Here is a 20,209-nt window from a genome sequence, read left to right on the forward strand (position 1 = left end):
TCCATCCTGATATCATTGCTGAATTCTTCAGTGATCCAGAGTATTTGCTGGAGTTGATTCTCAGTTTCTGCTTAGAGCTTGATGTCATCCATGTACCTCAGGTGGGTGAGGGCATACAGGTTTTTCCTTCCTTCTTTGAGATTATATCCATACTTGCTGCTGTTGAACATGGTTGATAACGGGTTCAGTGCTAGACAGAACCACAGTTGACTCAGGGCATCTCCCTGAAGGATTCCTCTCCTGATGGGGATCGGCCTGGTTGTGATGTTCTCAACCTTAATGGTAGTACTCCATTTCACCATCACTGCTTCCAAGAAGTTTGTCACTGTCAGATTGACTATGTAGATCTTCAGCATCACTATTAGCCAGCTATGAGGCATGGAGTCGAAGACCTTGCAGTAATCGATATAGGCCATATACAGGTTGTGGCACTTCTTGTAGGCTTGCTCTATCGCTGCAGCATCTATGATTAATTGCTCCTTGCATTCTTTACTCATCTGCTTGCATCCTTTTAGCTGTTTGGCCATTATGCTCTGGCTCTCCAAGTGGTCTGATACCTTCTTGGTTATGCAGCTGGTCAGGATCTTGTACATCACTGGGAGAGAGGTGATTGGCCTGTATTTTGCTGGGTTTCTTCCTGGGGTTTGCCGGTTGTGGAAATTCCTGATTGACTATTTTACTTCCTCCCGAATCTCCCACTTGGGTTTAGGTTTCTTCCATTCTAGTGCTATCCAGGAAGCTCGGCTGTTATATCTTACTTCACTGCTTCATATGTTGCCCCAGAACTCTTCGATCATCTGCTGCTTGGGTGTTCTGTTTTCACCTTTCCCATCTTCTCCGAGACTCCAGAAGTAGGCTCTTTGGTCCTTATCGAAGATTCGGTTTTTTATTTTCCTCTGGGCACTCTCTTTGTATCTGCATAGTCTCTTGCTGAGTGCAAGGAGGTTCTGCTTCAGTGTGTCCAAGTATTCTCCTATTCTTTGATTTCTGGTCTTATGTTTGTTGTGGACACTGTCTCTCTTGAGGATGCTCTTCAACTTTCCAATCAATTTCTTACTTCTATTACCCTGTTGGTACTGTGTCAACTGACCTATCTTGACTCTTAATTCTTCTATCTTCTGCTGAAGTCTTCTTTCCCAAGCTGGCGGTTCCTTCTGTTTTCGGTTCTTCTGCTGCTGGTCTCTCTCTCGTTTCTTTTCCATTAATCCTTGTGGCTGCTATGACAGCACAGTATATGGCTGTGTGGATAGCCTCCAGCATTGCACCATTGTTGTCAAGGTAATGTGGCATTATTTGCCGATTGAGGTGGTCTGTTACTCTTCACAGGATTTTATTTTGCCTCTACTTAGGTATCACGTGAGTTCTTGTGGGGTCCATTCCTTTGAATTCTGTTAGGGCCTTCTTCCACTTGTCTTGTATTCTGGATAGCATGACGTCGTCTCTTTCCACTTCTCTACTCTGGCTTGTATTTCTTCTTGCTGTTCCTCCTCTGGTTCCATATTGACCATATTCTTTGTGCTTTATAGCAGATCGCTAACATCCTGCTTGACTTTTTCCAAGATGGCAGGAGCTATTAGGTGCTTCGTGACGATGGTCCTTCTTTGGTCTGCTAATCGCTGTTCGGGTATTGTTCCAACCACTTGGTACGTAGTCGCGATCTGTACATTGTCATATTGGTCTCTAGCCTGGTTATTTCACAGTATGCTTGCATGATGTAGGTAATCATTTCAATGCTCCACTTCATGCGTTGGCGTTTTCTTCCTTCCTTCCTGGGTGGTCACTAGTGCAGTTGCACAGAAACACTTCCAGTTGGTGGGGCTGGATGGTCTTGCCCTTCTCTTGTGGTAGCCTTACAGGGAACAGTGCCATTTGCTTCACTGTCTTGCTCGGGAGGCTGTCTCCAACTTTTCGAACCGACTCCTCTGCCTAAGGCCTGAACGTGAGTGACTTTATCCTGCGCCACACTCAATGCAGTAGGAATAATATTTATCTGGGACATCATCCATCTATGGAGGTGGACTTGTTTGGCTTCGGCTTATGTCCAGTTGTTTATTTATTTAGTTAGTTCTCACAAGTGACACCAGATGCCACCACTATCTGCCTCAGCTGTCACTCCGACCTTGGGGAAGGTGAGTCCAATGGGGTAACTTTCGCGATATATATACTTTTTTTTATCATTTTAATATTATTATTATATCGGTCTCCCAGTGTAATAGAGCCACATTCGCTTCCACCAATGCGGGATTCGAACCCAGGTCCATCAGGCTGGTAGTCCAGTGTCTTAACCACTGGGCCATCGCACCCTTTATTATTATTATTATTAGCTATATGGTGCAAGGATGCCTGATGCTTATGCTGCACCACTGACCAGATGTGTGAGATAACATTAAAGGAACTATAAATAAAGCAGCTTGTAAAATTCTGGGAAATGGAAACAAGGTGAAAAAAAAACCATGGATAACAGATGTCCTTCAAATGATGGATCAAAGGAGAATCTTCAAAAATATGAAAATAAAAGATTGAAAAAATAATGCTCTCAAGAATGAAATTAACAGAGAATACAGAAAAGCAAAAGATAAATGGTGGACAGAACAATGGTTGGTTATTTTAGGATTTTATGGCGCATTAGCATCTAAGGCCAAGTCAAAAAGTTATAAAATATATTTTTTTTTATGTGAACCCCAAACACGAGAGGTATTAGAATCTATAGTACTTAGTACCGTGCTTGGGTTGGAGGTTGAGAAGACGACAGAAGATATTTGTTGACATTGGACTTGAACTCCTGTAGATTGTAATTTTCAGGAAATACGTATGAAGGAAGGTTGTTCCAGAAAACGGCAGATGAATGAATAAATGAGGAAGATAAAAAGTTAGTTCTGTGGATCTGAAGTTGTACAGTAAATGGATGTTGGCTGGTGGCAGCACGTGTTCAGACTGTTTTGAAAGAGAGAGCGGGAATTATAGAAGCCAATTCAGAAGAACAGTGCCCATGGTTCTGTAGAAGAAGCATGCAGCAGAAACAGTACGTCTATGAGAGAGCGAGTGGAGAGATTCTGTTAGAGATGAATCATTAATTAACCTAAATGCCCTCTTCTGAATGGAATCAAGAAGCCCGAGGGAGGTTTTGGGGCACCACCCCAGATGTGGGAACAATATTCCATGGCAGGGCGGATCTGTGATTTATACAGAGTGAGCAGCTGTTTGGAAGAAAAGTAACGCCGAGAGCGAAAGAGGAAACCAGGTTTTTTAGATGCAGAGGAAGCAATATTTGTAATGTGCTTGTGCCAAGAGAGATTAGAAGTCAGGGTAATCCCCAAAAGAGACATATCATTTTGCCTAGAAATCGGAGTGTCACTAAAGATAAGCATAGGAGCAGAAGAATCCTTTTTGCGAGATATAAGACAACACTGAGTTTTAGAAGGGTTGAAATCAACTAAGTTGTCTTTGCCCCCAATGGAGAATTACCTGGAGATCGGCATTTAAGGAACTGGTAGCAGATATCCGAGAAGTTGAAGCTGATTGAGCAGGACAAGGTTTCTCAAAATGGAAAGTGGAATGCAATGTGCTATCATCGACAAAACTATGGATAGGATTTCCAGTCAATCGAAGAAGGTCATTAATATACAAGAGGAAAAGACTGGGGGAAAGAACTGAACCTTGGGGGACACTGGCATTAGTGGAGAAGTTAGAAGACAGAGAGCCATCTACCATCACCCTCAGTGAGTGATCAAAGAGAAAACTGGATAACCAATTACAAAAAACAGATGGCAAACCAAAAGATGAAAGTTTATTTAGAAGACCTTTATGCCGAACATGATCGAAAGCCTTTGAGATATCAAGAGCAACTAGCATTAGTAGAGGCATATGATGCAAGAAAGCAAGCTTATGCAGCATCAGCCAAAAAAAAAAAAACCTTCCACTTCACCCCTCCGTTCGTTCGAAATACCTGTCCAGCTGAGCCTTAAATTTATTTAGGCTATCAACCTCTACAACAAGGGATGGAAGTCTGTTCCACCAACCGACTACCTGCTGGCTAAAGGCAAATTTCCGCACATCTATCCTACACCTGTCTTTCCTCAATTTGAATTTATGCCTTCTCAGGTGATTATTCTAAGCAAGAGGCAGTATCCCATCAGCATTGAGCATGCTCAAACCATTCAAGGCTTTGTACACCTCTATCAGATCACCTCGCCGGTGCCTAGTCTCCAGACACTGTAATTTGCAAAACTTAAGCCTTTCTTCGTAAGAGCAACCCTTCGTTCCGTTCACTAACCTTGTTGCCCTTCTCTGTACTCGTTCCAGCAGCTCTACATCCTTCTTGAAATGAGGCCCCCACACCTGTATACAGTACTCAAGGTGCGGCCTGACCATTGCCTTATACAAGGGAATAATCACCTCCCTATTAAGACACCATGAGCTACTCTTGCATCCCATCTGCACTGCTCAGAGAACTTCATATCTGCCTGCACAATTACCCCCAGGTCCTTTTCATTCTCTACCACTGTCAGTGTAGTACCACAGAGTTGATACATTGCTCTGGAGTTGCTGTTTCCCATACGTAGTACTTTACATTTGTCAATGTTAAACTTCATTTGCCACCTCTCAGCCCATCTGCTCAACCTTTCCAGATTCTGTTGCAGCAGCATAGCATCAGTAGCATCCTTAACAACCCTGCCAACCTTTGTATCGTCTGCAAACCTGGACATTAAGCTTGAAATACCATCATCAATATTATTTATAAATACCGAAAACAACAATGGACCCAACACTGAACCCTGAGGGACTCCACTAATAACATTAGTCCACGATGAGCAGTGTCCATTAATTACCACTCTCTATCTTCTGCCACTCAACCATCCCTTTATCCATAGCAACAATTTGCCACCAATGCCACACTGCTCCAATTTGTGCAGCCGTCTTCCATGTGCAACAGTATCAAAAGCCTTTCTAAGATCCAAATATATAATATCAAAGTTATTCCCAGCATCCAATTCTTTTATGACTACATCATAGTATCCAATCAAATTGGTCAGGCAAGACCTTCCCTTAACAAAACCATGCTGTGTCTGAGCTATAACTGAATTCTTGTGAAGATGATCCTGCAGTGCTTCTTTAACCAGTGCTTCCATTAATTTTCTTGAAACAGAAGTTAAACTCACAGGTCTATAATTAATTGTGTTAGCCTTTGATCCTCCTTTGTGAATTGGGGTTACATTTTCACATCTCCAGTCTGTGGGTACCTCCCCTGAGTCCAAGGAAGCTCTCATAATTATGGCTAAAGGTTTGCTTACTTCCTCTGCTGCCTCCTTTAATATAACTGGATAGATTCCATCCACCACAGGTGCCTTTAGCATTAGCATTAACTCACACTGCTTGTGTTTCACTGAACCTTTCCATTGAATTAGTCCATAAATGGAAAGGTTCTACAATAAATGTAGAACCTTTCTACATTTATTGTAGAACCTTGGGTAACATAAGCCAGAATATCACCAGTGGATTGACACTGACGGAATCCATACTGGCGATCGTTGATCAGACGGAAGGTTTCTAGGTAGTTTGAGTTGGCGGTTAATTGATTTCTCCATTACTTTAGAAAGAACCGAAGTAATTGCAATGGGACGATAATTGGATGGGAGGGATTTGTCACCCTTTTTAGGAACGGGCTAGATATGAGCAAATTTCCAAGCACAAGGAAAAACACCTTTGGAATAAGAAAGTGAAAAAAGGCAACGAAGAATAGGAGTAAGTTCAGGATCACAGGTTTTGAGAACAAGTGGAGAAATACCATCAGGACCTCGAGCTTTCTTAGCATCAAGATTCATCAAAATCCTTCTGATATCCTTTTGATGGAAGACCACAGGAGGCATTGAATGGAGCGTGTTGGGAATGGTGGGAAGTGTTTTACCAATTAATACTTGACTGGAAGAAAAACGGGATGTTAGCAGGTCAGCTTTATCCTTGGCTGAAGTGACAACAGAACCATCTGGTTTGGACAGAGGTGGGAGCAGAAATTGTCAAAAGTTGTGGCCAATAGCTTTGGCAAGAGACCAGAATGCTCGGCTATCATTAGGGCAAGAAGCAAGTTTTCTACTCTTTGCCTGTTCAAACTCTAGTTTGGACTGATTAATAACTGCTTTACAATTGTTGCGAGCTTTGGTGTAGGCAGAAAATGAACCTGAAGAATTAGAAACAAGGCAATTACGATATGCAACGTTCTTCTCTTGAACAGCCTTAGCACATTTATTGGAAAACCAAGGTTTAGATAAAGGATGAGATTTTAAAGTGGAGTGTGGGATAAAAGATTCCATTCCTGCAAGAATAATTACACTGACATGATCTGAGCAAACTTTGACATCAGAAGTTTTGAAACAGTAATCCGACCAAGGAAAAGAACAAAAGAAGTCTCGCAGGTCATCCCATTTTGCATTCTTGTAATGCCAAACAACATGAGGTTGGGAATAGCCATGAGATAAGGGTTCCATTGGAGAAGAGACAATCACCAAGTTGTGATCTGAAGTGCCTAAAGGATCTCTCACTTCGGCCGTGTACTTAGAAGGGTTGTTTGTGAGAAAAAGATCAAGCGTATTGGCTGTATGATGGATTGTCCGGTATTCTTGTAGGTAAATGAACAATCTGTGCAAGGTCATTAGTAATTGCAAAAGCCTCAGCATCTCGACCTGCTGGGTCGGTGTGACTAGAAAACGGAAGTCAGCTGGAGTTGTGAACATTAAAATCACCAAGGAAAATTACCTCACTGTTAGGAAAGTTGGACTGGAGAAAGTTAAGTTGCAAAGAGAGGAAGTCAAAGAGCCAAGTGATTAGTGGAGTTGGGAGAACGGTATAGAGAACAGATGAATTTGATACAATGAGGTAGAGAGATTTTAAGCCAGAGAAGATGAAAGAGAGGAGATTCCAAATTACCAAGTCTCTGACAGGGAATATCAGAACGGACATATGCACAAGTACCACCTTTGAGGCGAAAGGAATCATGCAGCGAATAATTTGGGCATCTGAGATGAGCAGTAGTTGAATCCACCGATAACTGAGATTCTGTCAGAAAAAGTACATGGGGTTTGGCAGACTGCAAGGGGAAATGGACATCGTTGAGATTAGAATTGAGACCACGTATATTTGTGAAATGAATTAGGAAGTGCTTGGGAGGTTTAGATCTTTTCGCAAAAAATCTTGCTCTATTAGTTTGACAATTCATGGTGTATTGAATAGTAAGAAAAAGTGGGTGGGACATGTTGTATGAAGTAATGAAATTTTTGGATATGGCGTACACGTGGTAAGAGTATACCCAGATCCTTGACATAACGTTGCCTCGACAATGCTCCCCGCATACACACTAATCGGACTCCCTCCAGTCACTATCTGGCAGAGTAGAGGTAGCAAGATTATACACTAGCTGATCTGGAAGCCTCCTAGAGAGTTACCAATAGGTTCGGTCCGATGTACTAACTAGCGGCCGGCCTGCGAACACCGTTTTAGAGCTGTACCCTCGAAATGTAAGGAATATTGGATCTCGCCACGACATTCATCATAACCTCAAAAGTCATCAATCATACTGCATGATGGAAAAGATAGGGAAGGGTTGACCGGAACTTAGCTCTAGAGACTAAACATGGGTTCCACCACTTCAAGTCTCCAATAAGCAATGTGGTGGTACTTCACCAGTTGATGAGAGTCATCTACCACCTAGTACTGCCTGGTAACATAGAGGGGCGGCGTTCCTCCATGTGGTGCGGGTGCCACACCTCGACCCCTGCTTACGTTAGTTCACACCTGGATGGTCACCCACCATGTATGTATAAAATATAAAAGTATAATATCATAATTGTTTATATATTATTGTGAAAGAGTATACAATATAAAAAGTTTATAAAGCATAAAATGATAAAAACATTCTAGATAAAGTTATTTAGATTAATAAGTTGTAAAAACTTAAATATAGCTTACACACTGTCATTGTCCAATAAAATCTGTCTGAGTGTATAAGGCTCAGACAGATGGCTAAAACATAAACGATGTTCATCATAAAAAGACAGACATTCAATTAAAATATGGACTGTTAAAATGTTAAAACTGTTCTACACACGGGATGATCGTCTGCCCTCAGCAGATAGCAATGTGTCAAGTGACAATGTCCTATGTGGAGCTGAGACAGAACAACTTCCTCTTTTCGGTTCTTGCGGAGACTGGACTGCCAATGTTCAATTACAGGATTAATCTCACATAACTTGTTTGCAGCCTGTCCATGCCATGAGTGTTGCCATTGGGATACAAGTTTCTTTCGAATTACTTGCCTGTACTCTGTATAGGGGACTAACAGGCAAGAGTTAAAGAGGTTCGCTGATTTGGCTGCAGTGTCTGCCAAATCATTTCCTGAGATTCCAATGTGGCCTGGGATCCAGCAGAAACGAACGACAAATTCAGATTGTGGAAGGAAGTGAGGCTTCAGCTGTATCCGGGTCAGGACAAGATGAGGGTTGAACCTCATCGATGATAAAGCCTGCAAGGAATTCAGAGAATCGGTACATATAATATATTTTTTGTGGTGGGTGGTTTGTATACAATCCAAGGCTAGCTCAGCTGCGTGCAGCTCTGCAGTGAACACACTGCATTCGTGGGAGATCTGCTCAGATACTGTGATGTCTGGGAAAACAGCTGCAGATCCAACAGACACTACACAGATGGCTGGAGGTCAACTCCAGCCATCTGTGTAGACGGGCAAGAAGTCAGAATGTTCAGAGTGCTGTGCTAAAAAGAGCTGCAGGGACAGAACAATGCCAAGAAATTGAAATCTTAATACAATAAGAACAAACAGACAGTGCCTACAAAAAAATTAAAGAAATAACAAAATAAAATGGAATGGAATTCGCACCAGAGAAATCAGAAATGTAAAAGATAATGCCATTCTGGATGCAAATAAACAACAAGAGACATGGAGAAAGTGCATAGAAGATTTATACATGGAACCATGTAGTTACACTTGAAAATACGATGAGAAAGAAGATCAAACATTAAAAGAAGAATTTGATTTAGCTTTAAAGTTACTTCCTAACAACAAAGCTCCTGGTATACATAATATTACAGCGGAATTAATAAAGAACAGTGGAGACCAAGTCAAGCAATCACTATTCAAATTGATTTCAAAAGCATACAGTGAAGGAAAACAGCCAGAAGAACACTGTACAACTATCATAGTACCAATACCAAAAAATTTCTCACCAACAAAATGACTATAGAACCATCAGCCAAATATCATATTCATCAAAACCCATAAAAATATGAATAGAATGTTACATCGATCAATATTTGGAGGACACACAATGCAGATTTAGAAAGAATTTATCTCCAAAAAAAGCAATAGGAACTAAGATTCTTAAGTGCAAGAATCATAAATAATGACAGGAATCTGTATATATGCTTTATTGACTATGCAAAAGCATTTGACATGGTAATTAGGAATGAACTTTTTCCTCATAGAAAACAAACATGGGTGTACACAAAGATTAATTAGGCTAATATTTGATTTGTATAAAAGACAAAAGGCCACATCAGGTTAAACGGAGTATTGACATAAAAAGCAAAAATAAAGAGAGTGAGGAAACACTGCCTGCTTTCCCCAGATTTATTATCATTAGCATTAGTAGAGGCATACGATGAAAGAAAGCAAGCTTATGCAGCATCAGCCAAAAAAAAAAAAAAAAAAAAAAAAAACACCACTCCCATTTCATCCCGCGATTCATTCGAAATACCTGTCCAGCTCAGCCTTAAATTTATTTAGGCTATCAACTTTCACAACAAGGGATGGAAGTATGTTCCACCAACCAACTACCCGTTGGCTAAAGGCAAATTTCCGCACATCTATCCTACATCTGTCTTTCCTCAATTTGAATTTATGCCCTCTCAGGTGATTATTCTGAGCAAGAGGCAGAATCCCATCAGCATTGAGCATGCTCAAACCATTCAAGGCTTTATACACCTCTATCAGATCACCTCGCCGGTGCCTAGTCTCCAGACACTGTAATTTGCAAAACTTAAGCCTTTCTTCGTAAGCGCAACCCTTTGTTCCATTCACTAACTAATCTTGTTGTCCTTCTCTGTACTCGTTCCAGCAGCTCTACATCCTTCTTGAAATGAGGCCTCCAGACCTGTATACAGTACTCAAGGTGTGGCCTGACCATTGCCTTATAGAAGGGAATAATCACCTCCTTATCGCTGATAGAAAAATTCCTGTATATCATTGATAAGACACCATGAGTGTTGGCATTCAAGGGGAGCGGACGCGCTAGTCAGGGCTCCTCAGTTAAGTGGTTTACTTTTGGATAGTGCTTTTAAATATTTGATTTATTTAGATATTGTTGGATTATTTTGTTATAGGTTTTCCTGTAACAGTTTGATTTTAATAATATTATAGATATAATTTTTTAAAGGTTAACTTTCATTGATAATTATTTAATTTTATAATGATAGTTACAAGATCTGCCTTAAACACGTCACAGGGTATCGTGACTCACACGGAAATAGCAGATGGCGATTTACGAGAGAGTCATGATTTAATCCGTTGTGGAACCTGTGGAATGTTTTCCAAGGTCGACCTGGTGACTAATCCTAGCTCACCTGGGAATTCTTTTCTTTGTGATCAATGTAAGGAGTGCACCGATCTTAAATTACAATTTGGTGCACTGATGGAACAATTTGAGTCCCTGAAAAAATGGGTACTTGCCCTCAAGAATAATGCATCTGGGAGCTCGTCAGGGACTCAAGACTCCAGCAATCTACCAAGTGATGCACACCCGATTCGAGCCTCAAAACAGAAAAACCAAGTGCAAACTACTCTGGTTAAAAAGGACATTGTTTTATTAGGAGACTCCATTGTCAGGGAAACGGGGAATATTTTTTGTAATAAGGATAGGTGGAGTAGAACGAGGGTATGTCTGCCGGGAGCAACTATTGATGATGTCACCGACAGATTGTCAGATTTTAAAGGGGGTAAAGAGAATATTATTATTCATGTGGAGACTAATGATATAAAACGTACACGATCTGACGATTTGTTGGAAAAATACAGGACCATGCTGAGGAAATGCCGCGAGCTAGGCCATAATGTCTATGTGTCTGCAATTCTGCCCAGACACAATAGGAGGGAGTATATGTTAAGAGCCTTGTGGATTAACTCAAGACTTGAAGGAATCTGCAAGGCTTTGGGGGGGAAATTTCTATCAGCATGGCCCACACTTGTAGGTAGAAGGAATTTGTTTTGTAGAGATGGGATACACTTAAACAAAGGTGGTGCAAAAGTTTTTGCCAGTATTATTGAGGATACCTTAAAGGTTCAGGGAAACTGCTAGCCAGGGGGGGATGTGGGTAATACTGATACGTGTTTATCTGATAATATTGGTCAAAGTAACTCTTGCACATACCTTAAGAGTTCTTATCTGCTACCCCAACCGGATGTATTATCTAGATGTTCTGAGGGCAGAAACGTTTCACATGAGCGGGTAGCTAATGTCAGGAAAGAGAGCCTAAAAAACTTCAAGGGTTGTTAAATATACAAGAACAGCAAGTCTTAATTGTTTATATAGTAATGTTAGAAGCGTCGTCAATAAAATGAGCGAATTCGAACTGCTGGTTAAAACAAGTAACGCAGACATAATAGGGCTTACGGAAACGTGGTGCCACCCGGAAATTGGGGATGACGAGTTTCAGTACGGCTTGTATAATGTATTTAGGAAGGATAGGGTGGATAGAAGGGGTGGTGGGGTAATGCTTCTTATCAGAAGCAGCCTGAGTGCGACGATAGCTTTCCCGGATTCAGACGTTTCACATGCTAGTATAGAATCTGTATGGTGTCAGATAGTTGGAATCAAAGGTATAATGCGAGTAGGAGTAATCTACAGACCAGGTGATTTTGAAGATTATGACGAAAGCCTCTACATGCAAATGGAATGGGCAAGTAAGCGTCAATGTCTTATTATGGGTGATTTCAATTTGCCTCTAATTGATTGGAGTAAATGGGAAGGAAACTCGACATGGGGAACAAAATTTTTAAATCAACTAGATGACTGTTATTTGTATCAACATGTCAGGGAAAGTACTAGAGAAAAGAATATCCTAGACCTCATCATCACCCATGAATCAGATGACATAACAGGACTGACAGTAGAGGAACCAGTAGCAGGAAGTGATTACGGAGTTCTACGGTGGGTGATGATGAGAGAGGTAGCAGCAGTAAAAGGCAAAGGAATGGGTTTTAATTTCAAAAAAGGAAATTACGATGCCTTAAGGTACTACATGGCCTCTATTAACTGGGTACATATCGCGCAGAGAATGAATACATTTGAACTGTGGTATGCTTTTAAAACATTAATCACAGATGCCTTGAATGCATATATACCATTAAAAAAATACTCCACGAGGAGGGCTCCAAATTGGATGAATAGGGAAGTTACCACAATACTTGAGCAGAAAAAGGTGACATGGAAAGATTACAGAGCAATAAAAAGTACCAAAGCCTATAACAGCTACAAGATGATCTGTAATAGAGCCACAGAAAAGGTTCGACAGGCAAAGGCAGTTTATGAGAAATCACTAGCAAACAGAGCAAAGAGGGAGGATAAGGAATTCTTCACATATATAAATGCCAAGAAGAGCAGGACAAACCAGATCGAACCTTTACGTAAGGGAAAGGGGGATAGTATTAAATACACCAGCTGCCGTTGCAGATCTAAGAAATAAACTCATACACCGACCATTGAATAAAATTTTACTGTGACTAAAATTTTACAAATAGTATGAAAATAATATAAAATCAAAAACAAATTATTTACAATAAACTAATGACTGTATATTGCGGAATACTAAAAACTGTAATAAAAGATCGTTTACAATAAAATAAACTAAAATATAAAATTAAAAGCGCTAAAAACCTGGAGCTTTCGAGAGCGTCAGCTCTCTTCTTCAACAGTAATATGACTTCCTGCAACATCTCCGTAAATAGCAGGTTCACGGTACCTCCACACATGGTATTTCTCCACGTGGTTCAATCGGCACATGATCAGAACCAGAAGCGGAAATGTCTTGGGTACGTGGCAAAGAAAATCGTTCATCCAAACTTAATACAATTGTTTCAAAAATAGGATGAATATGCATGCCTCTATCTCTATTCATGGTATTCTTACTGGATGAACCAATCCGTAAACCCTCGAGCCATTTACGCTCCCAGTATCCGTGTGCACAATCCAAAATAATAGCGTCCTCCGGGGAGATATGATGCTGCTTCTCCCAAAAATGTTTGGCCACGGCAGACTTATTGTAATCAGCGGTTCTTATGGCATTTAAATGTTCCCCCAGATGATCCCTAAGCCGTCGTTTTGTTTCCCCCACACAACACTCCCCACAATCCGGGCATTCTATTCTATAAATAACTCCGCTACTGAGATCTTTTGGTATACGGTCTTTGACCTGAGACACAGCTGTGCACAGCCTCTGCCCAGGAAGCTGTACACAGCGTGTCTTATAACCCCGTAAAATTCTTACCAGATGCTCAGTAAGGCCCGGATAGTAGGGGATGTATGCGGTGGCTACCGGGACAAACGACTCCCTACGCTCAGACACTCCTCTACTATATCTATCCAGGATCCTCTGGGGGTATCCGCACTTTCTAAGTTCTGCCGTGACACGATTAATTTCTTTTTCTTTATCCTCAGAAGTGGTACAGTGTGATCTTACTCTGTCAAATAAAGCTTTTGCTACACTATTCTTGTATTGTCCGGCTTGTGCTGAATTATAGTGGGTGTATTGACCTCTACACATGGGTTTTTTAAAAACTGACGTCTTAAGCCTAGAACCCACCCTAGAGACCAATACATCCAAAAATGACAGAGTACTGCCCGTTTCCACCTCTGAGGTGAATTGTATAAATTGGGAGAAGCTATTAAGCCAGCAAACGGCATCATCCTCCCTCCCCTTCTGGACCAGGGCAAAGGTATCATCAATGTATCTTCTCCAATTCCTAATAGGAAACGAACACCCACTAAAAACCCTACTTTCCAACTCCTCCATGGCCAAGTTGGCCACGGTGGCACTAATGGGTGAACCCATGGCCGTACCGCGAACCTGCTTATACATAGTTCTTTGAAATAACATGGTAGTGCTAGCTAGACATAATTCTACCCCGGTACAAATATCTTCCACACCGAGCAGTGATCTATTACCAAGTGAGGCATCCCTGGTCAATGCCATTTTTACACAATATACTGCATGATTAATAGGAATACATGTAAATAAAGAGTTGCTCTGGGGTTGCTGTTTCCCATATGTAGTACTTTACATTTGTCAATGTTAAACTTCATTTGCCACCTCTCAGCCTATCTGCTCAACCTTTCCAGATCCTGTTGCAGCAGCATAGCTTCAATAGTGTCCTTAACAACCCTGCCAACCTTTGTATCGTCTGCAAACTTGGACATTAAGCTTGATATACCATCATCAATATTATTTATAAATACAGAAAACAATAATGGACCCAACACTGAACCCTGAGGGACTCCACTAATAACATTAATCCACGATGAGCAGTGTCCATTGATTACTACTCTCTGCCTTCTCCCCATCAACAACCCCTTTATCCATAGCAGCAATTTGCCACCAGTGCCACACTGCTCCAATTTGTGCAGCAGTCTTCCATGTGCAACAGTATCAAAAGCCTTTCTAAGATCCAAGTATATAATATCAAAGTTATTCCTGCATCCAGTTCTTTTGTGACTGCATCATAGTGCAAGAACACTATAACCTGGGAAATCTTCATGAAGAGTGAATATTTCTTCATGGATTGTTTTGGGTGCTTTTGTTTGCACAAAAAGAAACTGAACCACTGTTCTGTATTCCACTTTATCTATTGTGACATTTCATTCAGCACTGCAAAAAGAAAAAAAAATTAATTGTCCAATCGTAAATCTAATGCTAATGTTAGCATTAGAAATCAAAATTTGTGTGGTTGCTACAGACATTTAAAGATGTAAAAAAAAGAAAGAAAAAAAAATCATCTTTCTATCAGAACTATCTGTACAAATACAAATCTTTTTTGAACCCCCTCATGTCAGAAATACAGCATTATTTAAAAACATAGTAAATGCATTTATTATTGGAAATATTAACTATTTAGTAAACTGGTGTAAAAATCATATAGTTTTTTAAAATAAAACTCATGAAATGAAATTGCTTACTATAAAAATGCTAGTTTAATATTTGCTGCTATCTTTTAGCCACTGTTATTCATTAAAGTTGTACTCAAACAGTCATCTTATTGTAGATTGCAATGTATCTATGTTGTCTAAATGTTAATCTATAAATAGGTAATCATTTATTGATCCAGCATCCAACTAAACCAACTAAAGAAATTAATGAAAGTTTTAATTAAGCATGGCAGAGCAATAAAAAGAAAAAAGAGAGCATTAAATATTAAATGACATACAACTGCAAATAAAAAATTAATTTTAAACATTATACACAATAATACACTCACTATGTATTCATCATATATTGAGATTCTTTCAACTGTTCTCTAAGTTCTTTTTTTTCACTCTGTAAACACTAGCAGAAAGAAAAAAAAATCAAACCATCCATCACTATTATGCATTTGGAACATTTTTTCAATAATCCTAACATAAATGCATACTTTGACAATGAAATAATCTTTCTGCATTTCACTTTTATTATATTTAATAAAATTGAGCATTATACAAAGTGTAGAATATACAAGCAATGGAATAATCACAGATGTGCACATGGGGGTTCAGTTTTTTTTTTTTTTTTTTATGAAAACCCCAAAGACAAGAGGTATTAGAACCTATAGTACTCAGTACTGTGCTTGGGTTGGAAGTTGAGAAGACGAAAGAAGATATTTGTTGACATTAGACTTGAACTTCTGTAGACTAATTTTCAGGAAATACGTATGAAGGAAGGTTGTTCCAGAAAACAGCAGCTGAATGAATAAATGAGGTCTTGATTTGATTTTGATTTAAGAATTCTTGGCGCAAGAGCTACTGTGGCTAAAATGCACCTGTAAGATTTTATACAATGGTTTTGTTCTAATTTGTATATTGATGCTAATAATTTCCAAGAGCCACAGAGAATGACTATAGCTTGCTTTAGAGATAATATTTGGTTTCATATTCGATTATAGTAATTTATTTTCTTGAGGAACTGAAAAACATCTGCTATATTTTTTTCTATCTTCCAGTATGGTTTTGAGAGTGAGGGAGTGATGTTTGTTTAGCTCTTTGAAGCAGTTTCGGCACTCATCTGCAAAAGCTGGACAAGTAATCGGTACATGTTCTCCTGTTTGTTGTGTGTGACAGGGCATAGGGGGGGGATCCTCTACTCACAAAAGATAAGAGTGACTGAAATGTGTGTGTCCTATCCTTAACTTTGCAAGTATCACTTCATTGCGTCTATTTTTCTGAATGATGGATTTCCATTGTTGGAGTAATCTTTTAATCTTATGCAATTTGTTAGTGGTACTTGCCATTGCTGTTGCCAATGATGTATCCCACTGTGATGAATAACATGTTTGTAGTCTGAAAAAGGGATATACTCTGATGCAGAAATATTGTTGTTGGCTTCTTTGGCAGCTCTGTCTGCTTGCTCATTACCATGTACAGTAAACCCCCGCTATTCGCGGGGGTTACGTTCCTGAGAAATGCAGCGAATACCGAAAACGCGAATACTGAGTTATGGCTCCCATAGTAATAAAGGGGTTCCGTTCCAAAGTATGAAATATATACGAAAAACTAGTCTAAAATTTTGTCTATGTATGTATTATATGTACCTTCATAATATGACTATGTACATAGGCAGTACATAGTGAAATGCAAGCATATGGCATCGAAATGAAAATAAGAAACAATTTAATATTAAATGTAATATTTATTAGAAATTTCAAACCAGCGTATTTGCTAGCTAAAAAACTTATCCCGCCAGTGCTATCACCAGTTTCGCTAAAGTGTTGATAAAGGAGTTTTGCCTTTTCACAAATGATGAGTGAACCTAACGGAATTTTATTTTGAGTTCAGTCTTCAATCCACAGATTTAAAGCTTTTTCCATTTTTTCTAATTTAACATCACGAGTTACAGAGCAAATTTTTGAAGCAATTAGCATGTTTTCACGGACACTACGGCGGATTTTTTTTCCCGATTTCTTGATTGATCATACCGTTGACTCATTGATTTTATAATGTTTTGCCACTGAGGAGACACTTTCACCATTAGAAATTTTGTCTAATAACTCAATTTTATTCGCTATTGTCATCACCTTCTTTGATCTTTTCACATTTCTCTTGTTATTCGTAGCCATATTTTTGTACGGGTTAGAAAGAACTTGTCCACAATAAAGTCACTTTCTTCCGTTAACACACTCGAAAAAGTCTGTTTTATACTGCAAAATGGTAGATTTATCACTTTTGTAAGCATATCAATTTATAAATTGATATATTTATTCAATTTATAAGCATATAAATTAAAAGCAAACGACGAAACTTTCCATGACAAGCGCATAATACATACTGAACAAGGATTAGCGAGAAACATCCACGCTCGCGATTTTGTGACTCCTCTCTTCCCACCCACTGAGCGCTGTTTTGATCGGGAAAGATAAGTTTACCCACGCCCATGTTTTTTTATGGCGGAAAATGTTCACGCCGCTTTAAAATTCACATTTTTTTAGGTTTCATTTTACATTAAATCGTCAATCGCGAATACGCGAAACCACGAATAGCGGGGGTTTACTGTATTCTGACATGACTTGGGATCCAGCAAAATCTAATGTTATGATGTTGTTCAAGGAGTTTTGATATTCTGTATTAAATTTGCTGTTGTAGTGGATATTTGTTCGAATTGATATTTTGTATCGCCATCATGGAACTACAGGAGTCAGTAAAAATGATGCTGTTTTGGAAACTTGAATGGTTGATTTGGTTTAGTGCTAACATAACAGCTTGCAGTTCTGCAGTATAAATACTACAGTCTTTTGGGAGTTTTTGGCCAATGTGATGTCAGAAAAGTAAACTGCCGCTCCCACATGAGAATCTGTTTTGGATCCATCTGTATATAGAAAGCAATGATCTGAAAATTGTGCCTTATAAGCAGCATGCAGCTGTTGATGGTTTATATGAGAAAGGGTTTGTTTGCTCCAAATGTGGAAGGAGAAGCCACATAAGGCTGTCTGATTATCCACTGTTGTGTGTGACAGGGCATGGGGGGGGGATCCTCTCCTCGCAAAAGATAAGAGTTACTGAAATGCGTGTGTCCTATGCAGGGACAGCTCATGGGGTTTTGTCAATGATATACAGGAATTATATGAGGAAACCAAATATGTGGGTTGCACAGATTGGAAACTAGGCACCTTAGAGACTTGATTGAGGTGTTTAAGGCTCTAAGGTTTAAGGTGTAGACTGCTTCATCAGCGAGTTATATTATCCAGGTTAAGCTCTCTACTGAGAAGAAGGTTTTTTTAATCTCACACTCACAGGTTTATTGATTCTTTGGTGTTGCTGATAATGTTGTTCCCATTCAGAAGAAAACAAGAGTTTCCTGTAGGGGGGTGACCTGGTAAGGATTTTATTTTAGCTGCATAAGAAAGTAATTGATTTTGTCTTCTGATTTGTAGAGGAGGTTCTTGAGCTTCGACATACAGGCTCTGCACAGGTGAGGTGCAGATAGCTCCAAGGGCTAAATGGAGTGTGCAGTGATGTACCGGGTCAAGCCATCTCAGGGCACTAGGTCTTGTCAACTAATAGACTGAGACACCATAGTCTAGCTTAGACCGAATGAGAAGGCAATATAAACATAGTAGGATTGTCCTGTCTGCTCCCCAGGATATAGCAGATAGGACCTTCAAAAAAATTCATTTTCTTCAGACAGTGGACTCTTATGTGATTGACTTTCCTATGCTCTAGGAAAGTCAATTTTTTGTCAAAAACTAGTCCTAAGAAATGGACACTATTTTTTCTGGGATGATCTGTTCTTTCAGCCTGAATTCGGGGTCAGGATGGAGATTCCTTTTTCTGCAGAAATGTATACATGCAGTCTTTTGTACAGAAATTCTATATCCATTTCTTTGTCCATTTTATGACTATTTATGGTTTATACAAATTTGTATATCTTCATATGCTGAAATCATTCTATTGTCCTCATATGCTGCGCTTGATAAGAAATGTTGAAATCATCAGCATAAACAGTTGTAAAGATATTGTTTGGGATTTGTTCTATTATTGTGCTGAAGTGGACTGCAAAAAGTGTGGCACTTAGTGCAGATCCTTGAGAGACCCCTTCTTTTTGATAAAATATATTGGAAAGTGTATTGTCATTCGAACTTGGAAGGTCCAATTCTTAAGGAAATTATATATGTAGAGGGTAGATGTCCTCTAAAGCCAAGTTGATGTAACCTTCTAAGTATACCATAGTGTCACGTGGTATCATGTGCCTTCTGGATATCAAAATTAACCATGACTTGGTGTTGTTTCCTGAGAAAAGCATTTCTTACTTGATTTTCCAGTTATATAAGTACATCTAAGGTACAGCGATTTTGTCTAAAGCAATATTGTTCTGAGTTGAGAAGGTCATTATTTTCTAGATACCATATTAGTCTATTGTTGACCATTTTCTCTAAGATCTTGCCTAAGCAGCTAGTCAAAGCTATGAGATGATAGTTCTGTGCGTCTGATAGATCTTTTCCCTGTTTTGGAAAAGCTAGTATTATTGCATGGTGCCATTTGTCTGGGAAAGAATTTTCAAGGTATATTTTGTTGTATAGATCTAACAGGGCTAATTGGGACTGTTCATCAGGTTCATCTAATTGTTGTATCATTGCATAATGGATTTCATCAGGTCCGACTGCGCTGTGTTTCGCCTATAGCATAGTTTGTTTTAGTTCTCCTACTGTGAGTGGCAAGTTGTATTGTTCGCACTGATTGCTAGAAAAGTTTAGTTTTATTTTTTAGGCCTCATTCGTGTACATTTTGAAAGCAATCGGGTATGCATAATTAGCAGATGTATTCGACAAATTTTCACCTAGCACATTTACTATATCTAAGGTATTTGTAACCAACTGTCCCTTCCAATTTAGCAATGGAGAGGGGTTTATTTGAGAATTGTTTGTCATCCTTCTGATCTTTTTCCTGATAAGTGTAGCTGGTGTGTAAATGGT

The 20,209-nt window shown here is 39.4% G+C and overlaps 1 protein-coding gene across 1 annotated transcript in view; it reads right to left on the reverse strand.

The window, feature by feature from the left end:
- The window catches only part of LOC150074956 (uncharacterized), a 735,724-nt gene that overhangs the window by 681,383 nt on the left and 34,132 nt on the right, over window positions 1–20,209 (reverse strand). The window contains exon 3 of the mRNA XM_090389002.1: window positions 15,530–15,597. Within this exon, the coding sequence (XP_090245128.1) occupies window positions 15,530–15,597 (68 nt within the window). The remainder of the gene's footprint in view (window positions 1–15,529; window positions 15,598–20,209) is intronic.

Source organism: Mastigoproctus giganteus, chromosome 14 (genome assembly GCF_048544385.1).
Source record: "Mastigoproctus giganteus isolate SK-2022 chromosome 14, ASM4854438v1, whole genome shotgun sequence".
Classification (NCBI taxonomy): Eukaryota; Metazoa; Arthropoda; class Arachnida; order Uropygi; family Thelyphonidae; genus Mastigoproctus; species Mastigoproctus giganteus.